The sequence below is a fragment of the Aythya fuligula genome, chromosome 7 (assembly GCF_009819795.1).
Source record: "Aythya fuligula isolate bAytFul2 chromosome 7, bAytFul2.pri, whole genome shotgun sequence".
Taxonomy (NCBI): domain Eukaryota; kingdom Metazoa; phylum Chordata; class Aves; order Anseriformes; family Anatidae; genus Aythya; species Aythya fuligula.
Window position 1 is genome coordinate 35,129,888 of NC_045565.1, and position 18,456 is coordinate 35,148,343.

General features: G+C 38.4%; 1 protein-coding gene across 2 annotated transcripts in view; it reads left to right on the forward strand.

Moving 5' to 3' along the window:
- DOCK1 (dedicator of cytokinesis 1) overlaps nucleotides 1-15,327 on the forward strand; it is a 257,844-nt gene extending 242,517 nt beyond the window's left edge. For both annotated transcript variants that reach the window (XM_032190845.1, XM_032190846.1), the window contains exons 50-52: nucleotides 796-949; nucleotides 4,646-4,791; nucleotides 14,047-15,327. In XM_032190845.1, the coding sequence (XP_032046736.1) occupies nucleotides 796-949; nucleotides 4,646-4,791; nucleotides 14,047-14,142 (396 nt within the window). In that variant the 3' untranslated portion in view covers nucleotides 14,143-15,327. The remainder of the gene's footprint in view (nucleotides 1-795; nucleotides 950-4,645; nucleotides 4,792-14,046) is intronic.
- Nucleotides 15,328-18,456: the final 3,129 nt, after the last annotated feature.

Genomic DNA, 18,456 nt, shown 5'->3' on the forward strand with positions numbered 1-18,456 from the left:
TCTTGCAGCTTCCATTTTGCCCTAATGCATCACCTTGGCAATCCTTCCCATCTTAACCTTAGGCTGCGGCTCCATTTTCTGTGCGCTCCTTAGAATTAACAAGTTGCTTTCCTCACTGTGATTGATGGAAATGTGGGGGACAGTGGATGGGTAAGAAACAGTAGAGTTCAGAATCAAACTTAATGAATCACTTATTCAATTATTGCAATGTTAGTTGTTCATAAGATTACACGTATCATTTCAGGCTTTCTGATGGAGAAGTTAAATGGCTTTTGAAGTGAAACAAGAGGTATATTTCAGTGAATTAAATATAAGCACAAGAGTTTATATTTTTTGAGCATGCAAGCAATTAGAGAGAGAGATTTTAAAGGAAAGCATAGCCATGTGAGAAGAAAGAAAAGATTCTGAATGTCATACAGTCATGTAGGCTTACTTACCTTACTTATTACTGTAACATGCTAAGCAAGTGTTTTGGGATTTGGCTCATTGCTTCAGAAAAATATGCAAGGCTATAGGAAGGTGTATGCATTAAGTCTCATTGCTATTCCTGGGAGGACAGGAAGAGCATTTTGAGCTGTAAAATACTGCATTAAATCAGAGGAGTTGTATGTTATCATTGCCCTGTTGCTGTTGAGGAAGTACTGGGAAAATACAGCAGTCACAAAGTCGGCTGCTCAGTAACGTGTATTCCTTTACCATCTAACCTTGATGAGCTGTGGTGGTCAGTATCCACTTATATTCATGCCATGTTGCAGGGAAACGATTGGGATTTTCATTGTTTTTGTCCCTGTGCAGATCAGCCCCCTACGACCACAGAGACCAAAAAGCCAGGTCATCAACGTCATTTCAAGTGAAAGGCGCTTCTCCGTCTCTCCTTCGCCTCCCAGCTCCCAAGTGACACCACCCCCAATAACTCCGCGGACAAAACTTTCTTTCAGCATACAGTCCAGTAAGTCTTTAATTACATTTTGTTTTCCCAGAATATTTTTTGCAGAATAACTTCCTACGGGGAATTGTGTTTCCTGAGCATCATGTTCACCATCACGCTTTGGGATCAGTTCTTATAGTTTATTTTTTTCCCATCACCATGGGATGTCTTTTGCAGGACTAGGAACAACTTACCCCTTAACCTGGCATTTACCAACAACAAAAATCATTTAAACATTTTACAAAAGCAAAATTGTTGCATCGGAAAAGTTTATTTTCCTTTTCATATAATCAACAATTGCATAGACATTTAATAATTGTCAGAAATTAGTGTTGAACTTGACTCTGTATTGGATTTGGGATATTTGGGAGCATAAAGGATGAAAAAAACAACCCTGCAATGTAATTGTACCTTAAAAGAATGTTTATTTACTATGTAGTGAGTACAAGCCAAAGGAAAAAAAAAAAAAAAAAATTCCAATGTTTTAGGATTTTTTGACATTGAAGTCTATCACTTAGCTGTTCTGTAAAATATCATATGTTTATTTCAGCCTTCAGGAAACCCTACTGCAAATCTGGGTGTAGTACATCACATATTTCTTTTACAATGCTGTTCTCCAAAAACTGATTTTCAGTTTTCAGTTGCTAGCTTGTGATAAATTACCTTTTGGCACATTTACCCAAATGCTAATACACCAGTCAAATGTTAAATATTAGTATAGAGGAGAATAGATTGAGTTTAAATATATATATATATATATATAAAAATATATACAAAAGATCTTGTTTGATGGTCATTTTGGTTTATTTACTTTTTTGATACTTAAATCCTTTTCCCTTAAATAAGGAGTGTTTGGAAAGTTCTTGTTGCCATTTGTGAGTGTATGTTCTGTAAGCACAGGAATGTTTATTCTACAAATGTACAGCAACAAAACTGTCTTCTAAAAGACATGTGGCTTTGCTTAAATGATTTTGGAACTGTTGCCTACAAAGATATTGTGGAAGAGTGATAAACAAGCTCAAACCAGTTCAATGCTTCCTTTGCTTAGTCAGACACCCCAAACCACTATTTTGATAACTGGGAACTCTCTCCTTTCTTTAAATTTTTGATAGCCAAAACCTATGAGTATATAAAAAAAAATGGAAATACAAAGAATTACAGTACGTGTACTCCTACAAATAAATAAATAAATAAATGAAAATTGAATTAGATTATTTCTTTTTATATGCAATTTATTAAAAACAACTCAATCTCCTTTTTTAAAAAGGGTCTGAAACTATCATGTGTTTCTGAGAATATTTACATCCATGTGCTTGAGATTTATGTGCATTACATAAAATAGGTTCGAGTTACTGCAAAATGTATAGAACTTGTCCATAATTGCCTGAGGGATTACAATGATATTTTTTTTTGTGGAATTCCAAGGACAAAGAAGTTACTTCAGTACACAAATTGGCTAAAAGCAGTTAATGAGTTGCTAAGCAATATTGCTTGCTTGTTAGCAGGCAGTTTAGGAGAATGGAGTGTAAAATTTGGTCATTAGGTTAAAATGAAAAAAAGTCATCTAACCGATCTCATCATTCTCAGTGGCACGTGTCCAGTAAAGAGAAAATATTCAAACCATGTTAGTCTGATGAGATGCTTTGAATGATGATAGCAAAACAAAAATGAGGGGTAGATATTTATATAACACGACAGTTTGTGTTTGACACTTTTTTCCGAAGTTAGCTAGATGACTTTTGGATTTCATTAAACTGTGTGAGAGATTATCTAGTCAGGCCAAATAATTTATTTTTTTTTTTCATTATAGAGTGCTGTTGTTCTACTAAATAGTTTGGCAAAGTGTTCAGGGCAGTTAAATTTGGCTACTAGAGGACTGGGAGACTGAATTTCTAATGTTTGTCTGTACGTGATAGCATGTTGTTGTGCTGATTTTCGGTTTCCACATAAGGAATGTATATAGGGAGACCTAACAGCATGGCTTGCTTACAGTAATGCCCAAAGAAGGTTTCCCTCTAGGGAAGGATCCAGGTTCTGCTTAAGCTACAACTCTAAAGAAAATGACATTTTCCAAACATCTCTCAGCATTACCCTACACTACACTGGGGAAAAAAATACACCCCTACACTGAGGGAAAAAATAAAAAATGACACACACACACACACCAAACAGTAAGTCCATACATACAAGTATAGGTAGGTACATATGAAGTTGTAGATGAGATGTTGCACATATGTCAAGGAGCTGTTTTCTGTGATGTTTATGCTCAAATGTCTGTGATCTTTAAATATACAGCATGGATGGGAAGTGAATACAAAATGAGCAGGGAAGTTCATTTTATGGTTATGTTCTAATGACAGGAGCATAGTAGAAGTAGACTCTGATGGAGGTATATAAAAGAAAGTGCTATGAATACTGGAATGTTTGGGGAATGGAGAAATCCTCTGTGTAGAAAAGGAAGGATGAAAAACAGAAGCTATAGAAAAAGTGATGAGAAATTCAGGTCCTGGAGGACAAACAACACTTTCCAGCTTGATGTAGAAGAAACCACGGAAAGTTTGAAATCCCAAGATGAAAAATATTCTTGGTCCTGATGTAGTGAAAGTTCGAGTGAAAGGATGAAGGGTAAAATTACAGTTTTCAGTGACAAATCAATACACCCTTACAGTTAAATTGTGTTAGCGAGAAGCCATTTTAGAGAACAATAGAAGGGCACTGCTTATAAGATATTGATAGAAACCTTGCAATAAAAATATCTGAATAAACAAGTCCTCCACTTGTTTTACAGATCATCCTAGTAAAATAAAAATATTAGTTTTTCATTCCCTAAATGAAAACACTTGCCCTAATTTATCAAAAATAAATTAAGTTTCTTATCTCGTAAAGCTCACAGTGGGTTTTGCCTGTGTTCAGATGACTGAATTACCCTGAAATACACCGTGGGTGGATTTCTACACAAAAACCCATGTATGCCTCAGACCTCAATAAACTTTATCATCCCTCAGGCTATTCCCCTTTGCAGCACGTACCTGCTAGGATTTACCTGCTAAGAAAAGGGAATTTTCTACCCAGCAACCAGTAATAATAAATGTTTTGTACTTTTTCTTGCATGAGTTTATTTACTCAACAACTAATGACTACTCATTTATTATAGTTACCTGGAGTTTGATTTTTTTTTGAGATGTAGTTGATTATAGGCTTTCATCTGTGCACTTTATTAACAAGAAGCTTGTATTTTACTGTAGGAAAGTAAATAAATCTTAGCTTGATTATATTCTTAGCAAAACTTAGCAAACACACTTAGCAAAACTTGTATTGTTTGTTACTATACAAGGTGTAAATGCAGAGCTTACTGCTGAGAAAATTGTATTTGCCAAGCTATGAATATTTTGGAGTTAAATCTGAAGGGAAGAGTATTTTCATTTTCTGTTAAAAAGAGAGTATTGTTCAAGTCTTTTGAGTGTATCCTAAAAATTAGTCCGATGCAACTCCAACAGTGCATGCTTGCTGTTGATGGGGAGGTTGGTTCACTTGTTCTTTTTTCCTTTAAAATCCCTCATTACATGAACTGCAGATAATTATAGAGGCAACGAAGAGCAGACAAAGATGTTGCATGTGCAGCATTGTCATATTATCAATGCCATAAGAATAGATGGAGTCTGAATCTTTGGATTCCACTCAGTTATTGAAGAGTTAACTAAATGCTGGTTTTCACAGATCTGGAACTGAACGGCATGTCTAGTGCCGACCTCACAGACATCCCTCCTCCGCTGCCTCTCAAAGGAAGCATGGCCGATTATGGGAATCTCATGGAAAGCCAAGACTTGATCAGTCCAACAACGTCCCCTCCTGCCCATCAAAGGGTGAGTCCTACTGACGATGATCATTTCCTGCAGTTTTCTTTGCTTTTTCATTTTTAACCACCCCCAGCAAGATGTAACCCTGCTGGCGGAATTCAGCAGATCCATAGATTTCTGCAGCTGCAAACAAATGTCTGAAGGAGGGAGGAACGGCATCGCTCATTGGGATCGACTTGAAGTGAGCTTGGATTCATTCTAGTGGAGAAGATTCAGCAAAATGTTGTTAGACATGTTGGTAAGGAAGCTTAAACTGACAGGATGGAGTCTCAGCAGCAAATTAGTTTTTATAGCCTTTCAATCCTATCTCAGGAAAGGAAATAAAATATGTACCTGACATATTTTCCTTCTGGAGCTCTGTGTTGTCAGCATTCAATTGCCACTTGTTTCCTAGAGGCAAACACGCATGCTCCCTTTGAGGAAAGAGCTTAGAAACATTCTTCATCATGAACGTGGTTTTCAGCTTTCTGAAGAAAATACACTTTTTCAGCTTAGTTTTCCTGCATCCTGGAAGCCTTTAAAAATAATTTAGTATTTTTCTTTTAAGCAGTACTTTTGAGAAGGGCCATTTGTTTTCTTTCTGAAGAAAAAAAAAAAAAAACAAAGACAAACAAACATGTTTAGAGAGGTGTTCTTTTCTTTGACTTTGAAATTTATAACTTTGGCCAAGCTGTTATTTTGTGGAAAAATTCTCACTGGTAATAGTTCTATTTCGTTTGCAGAGGTATCTTCCAATATTGCTCTGAAGTTCACCATTCAAATTAAATTCTTTAAATAATTTGCTTTTCAGTACATTTCATGGTTAGAGAAAACATTTTTTATCTCAGCAGAGAATAAAGTCAGGCAGGAATTCAGTTTTGTGTGTGTGAAAAGTTGTATTGTGTAAGAGGCTATCGCAATGCGTAACAGTACACAAGTCTGACTTTTGCCATGTATGAAATTCTAACTGTGTAGTTGCAGTAATTTAGTTTTTAGGCTAAATAGGGAAAAATAAGTATAGAAGTAACTTCAGAAACGTGAGCAGTGTTGTTCAAAACACCATGTTTTATTCACAGTCATAAATTGAAAAACTCTCTATTCTTTTATTCTATCATTCTTCCCTGTGTCTGGATGGGTTTTGTGAACATTTTAACTTTTTTTTTTTTTTTTTTTATGAACTCTTTTCCTCTATTTTCTGACAAAATGTTCCAAACTTTTGCTCTTACCCATTCCACTGTCTTCTCTCTTGGGGGTCAGCTGTGCTTAACCTGGATACAGACCTCTAAATGGAAACCTTCAGAATGTACAGTAGGATTGCCAGGATTTTGGTCTAAAGAATTAAGCCTCATGAAGAAGCTTGAGAAATTCAAATTAAGTTTCAAATTTGTTCAACTTCCTGTATGACCTCCAAGATAGTAAATTCATTTTATATGCTATACTGTAAGTTGTAAGTTTTAGGTCATGGTAGTAGTTCAGGATTGTAAACATGAGCTCAGTTCTCAGCTGAAAAGATGATAAAATGAGATGATAAAATATGCAGTGAGGGATAAAATCCCCTTGCCTGGGTTCTTTATTCCTTCCTTTCAAGGCTATTTGAAGGGGTTTCCATGAAATGGACAAATGCTAGATATTTACTGTACTATTTGCAAATGCCGTCGTGCTGTGCTGGTTAGAGCCCAGACCTGAGGAAGACCCCAGTACTAGCCTTAGTATCCTTGCTGTTGGAAATGTGACCTTGCACAGCTCCTGTACCTGTCATGAGCAGGGTTTCCACATCACTAAATGGAGCATCATAAAAATAGCCTTAATGTGCTCTCTTGTTTTTTGTTTTTTTTTTTTCCAAAGTTCTATTAAGGTCTTAAATCTTTTTTTTTTTTTTTCTTTACCGTCTTCACTGCTCAGCCTCCTTTCATACTTTTTTCTTAATATTTTTTGTTGTTGTAGAAATAGGCCCCATTGTTTAACATCCAGTGTTGAAGGAGCTCAGGATTTGAGCATCCTGTAGAAATCTGATCAAATAAAAGTGGCATCTCCTTAGTCAGGTGTCCACAGTTTTCCTCAGCATCTGTTTTTATAAGCTTTCCAAGATGAGGTAATATAGTTTCAAAGTCTGGAAAATAGATCTAAAGCAGATTTGTCACAAAGCCACAGGTACTAGTCCTAGAATTAATTTTAGGAAAGGTTTCTAGTCTTATTAAAATTACTCTACAAATTTATTAAATCAAGCTTATAACTGTAAAGAACATAAAATGAGTAGAGCTGGATATGAAAGATCAGATGGGTAAATTCTTATTACTGCTCTGATTAAATCCCACTGGTTAGTTTTTAATGCCTTGTGTTTCAGGGGTCAGATAACTACATACTTCATAACTTTATGATTCTCTGCCCAGTAAACTAATGATCTTTTAAATTACACACGTTTTGTATCAGTGAAGAAAAAACAGTAAAAAATGTGATAGATAAGATTGTATCACTAGCTTTAGAATTGGAGGTATTCCCTTCCATAAGAAATTATTACATGGCTTGCTGGGGTTGCTTTGCAGTCAGTTAGGAAAAACAACAACAGAAAAAGCACTTTAGTGAACTGAAAAGAGTACATTAATAAATACACCAAGAAAACCTTGAAACCGCAGGGAATAGTGTCATTTAGTGCCTGAGATTGTAATCTTAGATTATTTGAAGTCTACTGTTAGCTTCATCTACTTAAGTCTCTTATCCCAGTAATCATCTAATTATAATTATCTGATTGTCCTCTTATTCATTGATAACTATGATACCCTTATATATATTTTCTTGCACTGTATGATTTGTTCTGCTAAAAATGTTCTTAGTAATATATAAGAACATAAAAAAGAAGTCTACGACTCCTGCAAGGATTATTATTACATCAAGGGATTCCTTTAGGCACTTCTCATTCTTTATGGGTTCATCCATACCCTTGCATACAAATCAACTGCCTACTTTGTATTCACAGCAAAAAGGGAAACTCAAAGAAAATAGACAAAGGAGCACTTACATTTATAATGCTGGCTGTAACACTTACTGAGATCAGCTAATGGTTTGGGTGAGATGACCTCAATCAATCTGGCAGCAGACAGAGGACTTTGCGAGAGGGGACAGCAAGGCCTGAAGCAGTGCCTAAAGTGAGAACCCAAGCAGGCTCACGTGGCTGATGGCAACAACACTAATTTTCCCTTATTGGGATCCCAGTGCCTGAGTAACATTCAGATTGGGGATTGTTTTACTACTTAATTGGATATAATGGAAATGTTTACACAGAAGTATAAATCCAGGGGATTTTTGATGTGTTGCAATGCATATACTGCAGTGCTGATCTTCTCTGCTAGGTTAGCTGCAGTGAGGAAAAAAAAAAAAAACAAAAAAAAAAACAAGAGGCTTTGGCAAGAGTACTGTCCTCATGTGGACAAAGGAAAAGAGTTGAGGCTGGAAAACCAGCCGAAACCATGACGGTAGCAGGTAGTTAGGGAGCAGTTGCTTCGTTGTTTGCAGTTGCTGACATGAATTCTTGGGAGGTTGCCATCAGCTGCCTCAGAGGTTCCCTTTCCTCCCTAAATGCCTCACAAAGGTTGTATTGCTTGGATCCCCGGGGCTGGTGGAGTCTGCAGGGGAAACCCCCAGGTCGCATGGTGCTGCCTGCCTGGGACTCCCAGCACTGCTCAGAGGTGGGCCTGGGCTTGCTGCGGGCTCACGCACCCTGGGCAGCAGGAGGGCAGCTGGTAGCATTCTTCTGTGGAGAAGCTGGAGAGAGTGAAATTGGAAAAACTGCATTATTAATCAGTACTATTCAGTTAGAAACTTGACTTTGTGAACCGCATTTGATCGCAAGTGGAAGTGAATGTATCCTCTTTTATAAAGCAGGCACTCCGACCAAAGCCTTTCTGTGATTTAGGTGTAGATTAGATATTTGGAAGAAATGCGGAGCTTTGGGTTGTGGGTTCCCCATCCCTGGCAGTGCCCAAGGCCAGGCTGGGGGGCTTTGGGCAGCCTGGGCTGGGTGCAGGGGTCCTGCACCTCTGATTAATTCCATCTTTCTATGATGCACATAGCTATATCAGGTACCCAGAAGGTATTTTCCCACAAGATAATCCCGTGTGCTCACAGAAGAAGCCAAAAGTCTGTTCTTTACTTGCCCCCTGATCATTATTGCTGGCTGCTGGAGACGGGAAGCGTTTCAAGCTCTCCTCCCAGTGTTGAAGTTCAGCCCGGGATGGGCTGGGGTTTGGTGGGTTAAGCTCTCACCTAGGAAGGAGTCACTTTTTAATAAGTCTCAAAATCAATGGCCTGCCACGGCTCGTTACAAGATTTTGAGTGAAAAATGTGTTGTTCTGCTGTCTGCCTCGAGGCACTGAGCCCGTGATGTGTCCCTAAGCAGCACCCTTGATTTTGTTTCGGCAGCGGCCACGTCCCCGCTGCCCGCGTTACCAGGGATCAAGCTGCGGTTTAGCTCTGCCCGATCGGCAGCACGTTGGTTTATAGCTCTCGCAGGGCCCGGGCCTTCAGTAAGAAATACAGTTTCGGTCTGGAGTCTAAACCTAATTCTGAGGGTATTGCTCATAACTCTTGAGGTCTGTTTGTGTAAGGAGTAGACCAGAAAAACACTGCTTTCGAAAATGAAGTTAGACGGCGTGGTGTGCCATACTAATGGACTCCACACGCAGAGACGTGGTTTAACAGAGGAGGAATTGCACTCGCCATGTGTTAACCCAGCTGACGTGTGCCAGCAGCAGATCCTTTGTGCGATGAGCACAGGCCTCTGCCAGGCCCAGCTGTCCCCGACCTGCCTCTGTCCCCAGCAGAGCCGGTCCCTGTCAGGGCCCTGCCGAACAACCCAGCAGGAGAAATCCAAATCCCTCATTTGGGCGATCTCACGTTGCCCGTAGTGAGTGATTTTTGATGTGTTCCGAGGAGGGGATGCTTAGCTCGTGGCAGGGGTGAGGAAACAAGGTGTGCCTTTGCAGAGGGACTCCTGAAATTGCTTTCTCCTATCAAAGTCCACTCACTGCAAGAAAGGGCAGGGAATGGCAGCGATACAAAGTCACCTGGAGCTGTAATAGATGAAGTATGACAGCAGAGCTTAAACACTCATTTCACACGGGTTACCTGTGGTATTTCCTACGGAACTTTACTCCCAGAGTCAAATGGTCAATTAGCTTAAACTGTCCATAATTCAGTTTAAATTAGTGGAGTTAACGTTGATTCTCCCTCAGCTGGCACATCATTACTCTTTTGGAATGGGAGCGCTATTCCTCCAAGAGCTTACATTATGTGTTATTTTTCATTGCTGATGTTAAATAAGCAAGCCACCAATGTCAGGTGGCTCAGCTCCGTGCTAGAAACAACGGAGGAAGCAGGAAGGAACGGGGCAGAACTCAGTTTTTGAAGGTGTTTGCACAGCCTCGTGTTCTTGATAGCCCATTTACATCTTATCTGTACAGCTTATGACCTGATTAGATCTTTTAACCTTTCAAAGTAAAGTTTCTTTCATTAGATCTTCATAGCTTGTGATATTGATAGCCATTTAATTTCAAAGAAAAAGAGTTATGCAGGAAGATACCTCTTTTACAGTGTCACAAGGACTGTCTGTACAACTCCAATCTTGTTTGTTCTTCTTTTTTTAATAGCATTTTCTGATCAGAAAAAAAAAAAAAAAAAAAAAAAAAAAATCTTGTATCTTATTTTGCTTCCTCACAGAAAAAAAAAAAAAAAATCACCTCCTTTAATTGATTTTTACTGCAGCCAGGACATGTACACTGTAATGTAGTCTGCTTCTGTAAGAGAATGGAAGCAAATGTTTTTAAACCTTATTCTTCTCAGTAGCAGGGAAAAACAAACAAATGGGAGCAATTTACTGTTTGAAATGGAAGGAACAGATTGCTTCTGTGTTGCAGATGTGCCTTTTACATAAGGTATCTGCTTCCCCTGAGGTACACGTGAGTCAAGGAGTCTGCCCAAAATAGGTTTGAATGTAAGCTAGCAGTCTCTATCATCATCAGAAAGTAAGAGCATGGTTTCAGGTTCAGAGGGCTCACAGTTAACAATTTAAGTTCACAATTTAAGTATAAACATGAGCGCTTCAAAGAAGTTCTTCATTACATGTGAAATCAAGGGAAACTTCAGTTTTTATTTCAAAGTTTCCAAGTGGAAATGTAGTAAAATGAACTTCATGAGGCAAATAATGATTTTCTGAGTTTGATATTAACGGTAGAGAGAAAGTGTGCTTGAATTTATCGCTATGCTTAAATAAAGCATAAAGGGAGCGTGTATCGGCACTTGGAGCGATGACTAGGTCTGCATTTGCACCACGTCCATATTGGCAAGTTTGGTGTGCTAATTTCTCAAAACGGTGCCCCGATGAGCACTGCATGTCCTACTTAATATATTTCTTGGTAGCTTATAACATAAATGAGCATGTACAAAGTTTATCTTAATTTCTAATGGAAATTGTAAATTCAATTATAATAATTATCTACCTATCTCTGTTATTTCTTTCTGCCTAATTTGCTCGCAGAATCTAAGCTCTTGTAGGTTTTGTGCTTGTTATTTATAGCATATGTATTTAGCTTATTCTCATTGTATTTGCTTTGTATATGTTCTTCAGAAGCAGGTTTTCAGGGATAATTTGATTGTTCTGTGATCAATATGAAGGACTCGTTTCTTTGAGAAATGCCTTTGATCTAATTGAATTGAGAATTATTGCCAATATACTCTTAGTTAAATTCAAAATGGATTTTTACAAATGATGCTATCGACAAAGTTCTTTCTAGTGATAAATGCAAAGTTAAAGATACCATCTGAAAGAACAGGACTGAGGAAATTTTTATGTTTTGCAATATATTTTAGAGGAGAACCAGTATGTCTTTGTTGTGAAATAACTGCCTCCTCTGTGCGGAGTTACATGTTGCATGCTGATGTTCTGTGACCCGTCAGTATGTGCAGACATCTTACCAGAAGCCCATGCCTGGTTCCATGATTTTAACAAAGCACTTCTTCAGAGATTTTGAAACCTAGAAATCACAATGAAATCTGTGAGGCTACATAACATTAATATTCCAACTCTTATACAGATGTCTAGGTAGGGATTCGGGAACTGACTTATCATACCAGGTTAAGAAAAGTATTTGGACGGGTAGAGCAAATATTTCACAGTGTGACTACAATATTTAGAGACAGACCAGCAGCAACACTTTATTTTACATATATATATATATATATATAAACCTTCTGAATTTCACTTACTGAAATAAAATTTGTATTTTGTCTGGTTTTCAGTTAGTCTGTGGACTTGCTTTTCTATCTCAGAGAGCACTATGCCCTGTGCTCCACTGCAAGCCAGAAGTAAATTGTGTATAGTCTTTGAGTCTGCTCTTCAAAACCCTTACTTGGCAGGGCTTTCCTTTAGCATACAGCGCCCTATTGAGCCATAAACCTTCTTTAAATAACGGTTATATCTTCAAAGAGAGAGTGTAAACTTTAACTGGACTGTAGATATGAAAGTCTTCATCGCAAAACATGTTAATTCCTGTCTTCATCAGTGGGCAGGAAGCTTTCCCTGGCCATCACGGAGTCTCCACGTGACATCTTCTGACCTTGTTTTCCTTTGGGACAGCAAATGTAAGATGCCAGGCAGGATATCTCCCGAGGTGTTGTGTGGAGAGCTCCTTGGTCATGAGTTCCTTGTCCAGCAGCAGATGGAAACTGATGGATTTCCATGCTGGCAGCCAAATGTTTTGTACTCGAGGAGGAAGGTGAGAGCTGTAGAGGCTCCAGAAATGGAGAGAGGACGGCCTGCACCCTGCTCTTTTGGACAGCGGCAATATGGAGAGAAAAAGTTTGGGCAAGGTTGCCCAATGTTAGTTTGTGATCCCTGTTCGTTTACCAAGGGAGAAAGCCTGGAGAAATTAGGAAGATTGCAGAAATAGATTGGAAAATATTTATTTGTCCTGTAGCTTTACTGGAAATATTACAGCAAAAGTCGAGCCAGTGTGCAGTCTTCTCTTTCTTTTTAGCCTATGACTAAGAAACCCAGCCGATCTCACAATAGCTCCAGATTTATAACTTCATGCTGTCTTAAAAGATGACTTTGAAGAGCACATTCAGTTACCTTAAAGAGTCATTTTTGCTTCTTCTCTTGCATTTATTGTGAGGCAGGGAAAGGAGAAATGTCCTGGCATCACCCAGAACCGCTCTGCTTTTTGGATAGCAACTTTGGGTATCTCTTAAGGGAACGGTTTGTCAGTTGCTTGTATACCGGTTTCTTACTGTGATTCAGAAATCACCAATTATATTGTCCAAGACGTTAAAAAAGTTGAAATACGAGCATGAATATTCCAAGGCAGAGAGATTTCGTCCAGATACAAACAAGTGTAAGTGAAGAAGAGTCATTGTGCTCGGAGGAAAACAAGAGGCAATAATAGCTGGTTAAGTGGGGGAAGAACCTTAGGAAAAAAACAATATCAGAGCAGCATTTATGAGGTGTGACGCTGCAGCACAGCCTCAGCGTGGTGGTGGGGAAACTAATGGCTGCAGAAAACCAGAGTGCAAAGTTGGTGAGCAAACCACAATGTTCTGAAGCTTTTTCTGAAACAGATTGTTTTTTTCCATAGATATAAACAAACTTTGTGGAAATAGTCTTAATTTACATAACAATTTTTTCTGTTTGTTTGATCATCCAGTGAATCTTACAGAGGGTGCTTTTGTCCTGTTGTATAACATACAAAGTGATTTTAAATATGTATGTTTGAGCAGTATGGATTTCTATTTTGAACATTTTAAATATAACTGTGTAATAGCTGCAAGTTACTTATCTGTTTAAATAAGATGGTGTTTTGAATGATTTTTGTTCTAAATGTGTAAAATGCAAAAACAATGGAAAAGCAATGAAGCTGTTGCTTCACCATAACTTTTCAGCTCTGTAGTGCATAGGAGCTGAAGGCAATCAATACAGACCAAGAAATCAATATTCTATCATGATATAAAGTAGAGAATTATAAAGTTCTCCAGTGCTTTCAAGAGATTTTTCCTGAAATACTGAGCTAATTAATCATGAGCCCTTGAGAGATTTTTCATTGTCAAAAGTAAAAGTTACATTTTAATCTAATAGCCAAATACATTCAGTATTCATAGCAGCAGATTGTGAGAAGTTTTCACAATTCAGATGGTTACAGACTTACCTACTGCCTCGCTTGGTTATATATGAACCAGCAAATGTCTCCCAAATCCGCTCGTTGATAACACTGCCTGTTCAAAATTGCTTTTTTCTAGCACCTGCCGCCTCCACTGCCCAGCAAGACTCCCCCGCCTCCACCTCCAAAGACAACTCGGAAGCAAACATCTGTTGACTCTGGGATTGTCCAGTGAAGAAGGCAGCCTTTTTCCAAAGATAAAGCTGTAACAATTCATTTCCCTAAGTATTGTAAGGTATATAATGTTTACGTCGTTCAGGTGTGCAGTAGCTAACACTTAGTGCAATGACTCTAACTCCGATTAATTTCTAGCAGTGTTTCGGAAGCACCACTACATTAACCCCATTTCTGGGGATATTCCCTCCCAAAACTTGAAAGGAATCTGCATTTCTACTACTTGAGACTGGGAGGCATTCGTCAACTGACAGCACCCTCTTCCTAAACCTCTCTTTTCCTTACTCTGAATAATTTCAGGCATATAGATAGCTGTGGAGATTAAAATGAGTTGAATGTTTTGTACCTAAGGCATTTAGGTAGCTGTGGAGTGCTAATTGAGCTGAGTATTTTATACCTAATCTCAGTGTATATAGGAATCAATGACGATATTCACATTGAATTCAATGCACGTTGGATTAGGCTTCGTGATAATGAGAAGCTACAGTAGGATTTTCCCAAATAATGGTTATGCCCAGGGCTTGAAGTCAGATACAGCTTACTTGTGTAATGTGTCTTCTCTTTATTTCTTCTGTGTTATGAATAAGCTGATAGCTGATGGCCCTTTTACAATTAGTCGTTGGTGATCAGTCATTTACACTTTGATTCAATTGGCTCTTCTGTGTATTGATCAATTGGAAAGCCAAGAGAGCCTCTTAGCCACAGACAGGCATGAGTGTATAGGAAAAGAAAGAGCATACGCAGATAGAAGGTTTGTGGTCAGTCCAAACCTGAGAACAAGAACGGGAAGAGCTTTTTCTTTTTGTTTTAATGTGTAATATTTCATGTGGATTAGGATGAACTGAATGAAATCACTTTGTCCTTGTGCCATCATTCTGTACAGAGTTTGTATATATGATGGTTTTTAGAATGTTTTAATTTTTATGGTGCCTGCTTGTCATGTAATAATGAATTAATGTACTTGCAAATAATGCCTTACATATTTTTAATTTCTTAATTGCTTAAAGTGTAAAAAAAAAATCCAGTTATTAGCCTCTGAAATATATTGGACAATGATGGGGAGGGGTACTGGGAGGGAGGAAGGAAACTAACTTTATACTCTAGCATTTTTTTATTGTCATCACACTTTTGTTTTTTACTATCTACAATCTTTATACTCTTACAGTAGATTGTTTTTAAATATACCACTGACTCAAAAAAAAATAAAATATTATTTTAAAAACTTGTCTAAGAAAACAAATATATTTGCTTAATGCTTTTCATTCTCACAGAATTTCACTATTATACTCAATGTAGGGCTGCTCACATACTTCTGGTTTTTTGTTGGTTTTGTTTTTGTTTTTTCTGAACTGTTTTGAGAGAGTTTGTGATCTAACTGCAGTCTTTCATAGTATTGATATGCTTGTTCCTTCTTGTATGTAGTACAAAACTGAGACAAAACACAGTTATTGCAGCACTAGAAACGTGTATCTTTGTATGCTGGCAGAATTCACAATGATGGCTTACATATTTTTTAGTTGCTGAACACTTCAGAAAACAGGTGAGCTTTAGGTAATGTTTTCTGAATCAAGTAGTTGCTACATGATGCAAGTAGCAGGCAGAAGCATGATTTACTCAGCAGTAAAACAATAATGTTGCAAAGTCAGAGAGGTTTCCCTTTAATAAAACGTGTCTCAAATAGTCAATTATGTATTCTGTTAATTTTGCTTGTAAACATCACGGAGCTTTGGGTCAAACAAGCACTTTTCCTTGCATTAAGAGATAACATCAGCTATCAGAATATCTCAGAATTTGCTGTTATATATTGTCCTACACCTCCCTTTTTGTTTTGGTATTAGTATAATCTCCATTCAAGAGAAACAAGCTGAGAAGGATTCCTGGCTACAGTTGATCAGATATTCCTTCTGCAGACAATCAACAACATATTACAATGTTAATTCCATAAGTCATTAATTTAATTGAAAATTTCTTTAGATGCTGATCTTGTTACTGTGCTGAATATTGTGTTGGGATGCTGGTGAGTTTTCCTCTTTTCTGTTCAATTTACTTTCTGAAGGGTAGCAAGAGATTTTCACATGTACCTTTAATTGGATGCTTATAAATTGTATTTTTGATAATGTGTTTGTTTTCACACATCCTTAACAAAATCCTGTGCTCATGCAAGTGTTATAATTTGGCCCTGCAAGACTCCTCAAGTAAGAGACGCAGTTTCAAATTGGTCTTGCACTACAGACTTTAAATCTTGTACATGTATGTGTTTTACAAATATACAAACTGAGACTGGGAATTGAAAATCAGACTCTTAGATTCACTTTCAGACCCAAATTGTCACCATTTTTACAATCTAACAGCTTCTAGGCTGTTAACTCATATAAAACTCAGCCAGAACGAATCATTACCCTCCTCAAAGTGTTGTAAAAACACACTTCAGCAAATTCAGAAACTAATTCAGTTACAGTCTCTAAGCAATGAACAATCCTGCGAAAGCTGTTATTTTTCCTACAATATATTTTCTTCCTTTATACTCCAGCAGTATTACAGCAGACCATCCAAATGCAGTATGCATTTCTTGTGCCATTGTTTGCAGCACAGCTCAGCTGATGCAGAAGAGCTCAATAGGAGAAAATACAGGAAAAGATTATTTAATTTTACCCAAAGTGACATCATTCCCACTTAGTCATGCCCACGTACTCACGAGGGCTGAGGCATGCCAAAGGAGAGCTGTCAGGAAAGGTGATCCCTCTGTGTCTTCCACAGACCATGTCTTCGTTTGAGAAAAGTGCCACTGGGCAGGGATCAGCCTCACTCTTGTCCCTCCACTCGGACTTTTCTGGGTCAGTACAGTTACTCCTAAGTAGTGTCTGCTTTTATTTCTGGGTGCCAGATTTACATCTCTGACAGAATTTGTGAAGTGAAGCACAGCCACATCCAGAGTCAGCTGTGCTAGTGCTCCCATGGCCCAGTCAATAGAAACCAGGAAAATCAGCATGAATATTGTTCTGGTTTGGGCTGGGATGGAGTTAACAATCTTTGTAGAAGATCACATGGCACTCTTTTTTGTATTTTTGATGAAAATAGGGGTGATGACATACTGCAGTTCAGTTGTTGCAGAGTGGTATTCACACAGAGCCGAGGCCTTTCCAGCTCCTCGTGCGGCCCTGCCTGCAAGGGGTTGGGGTGAGGGGACACAGCCAGGACAAGGGGCCCAGGCTGCCCAAAGGGATGTAAAACATCCTTATCCCAACCCACGTGTGGTCACACTGCTATCTTCCCGATTCTCTCCTCATCCCAGTGTGGGCAGTGAGCAGAGCTGCCTGCAGGTTGAAGCAGGGCAGTGCCCTGTGCTTAGCGGCTGCAGGGCCAGCCTGCTGCCACACCGCGCTCCTCTGGGAGCAATACACAACTTGGCAACAGAAATTGCCCTGGAAAAAATAATAATAAATATTTAGAGATGTCAAGTTTCTAAACAGTATGAGAAAACTTGGGAAAATAGCATGAGAAAACCAACTGTGGGAAAACATAAGGAAATAGTATGAGAGAACTGGCCATTGTAATGGCTGGCAATTTTTACTTCTTGAAAGTTGCCGTGTATTTACTTACTGGAAGTTAACTTGCAGTCCCTTAATAAAATTGAGAAGCCCTTAATACTAATTCTCTAAGTCTTAGCTTGGGACCGAGAGGGTAATTTCCAGAGGTGTACATGTCAATTCTCATCAGTCCCATGCGGTACCACAAAAGCTTCGGTGTGCAGCACTTCCTTGTTTTTTAATCAAATTTATTTGCAGCGGGAAGCTCAATGCAAAGGTCAGTTCTTAAGCCACTTTCTGTAATTGACATTTATGATTACTGCAGATGTCTCTGGTGATACCACAAATTCTGACAGTAAAATGTTCTTAAATCCAGTTTTGCCTTAATGCATGTATTATTCTTTACCATGGATGCCTGTGGTCTCTGTCTTTGTTTGCACAGAAGAGTGATGGAAAGAGGATATAGATGTGTCTGTGCTGGATGAATAAGACTAAAGACTTACCTTCTGAAGGTAACAAGTATCTCATGTTTGGGGGGGAGTGGGATTGGCTGCAAACATGAGAAGGAGCAAGTATTGTTTCTAAATTACACATTTATCTGAGAATATACATGTGCACGTATGCATACATATGCATATATCCGAGCACACTTTTTTGTTTGTTTGTTTTTTGTTTTGTTTTGTTTTAACGTAAAACGTCTTCCTTCATTGACTAGTGGAGGTTTGCACCTTTTTGCCTCTCACTAAGCATCTCTCCTGTAACTGGTCCCCTTTCTGGGGACCCTTCCA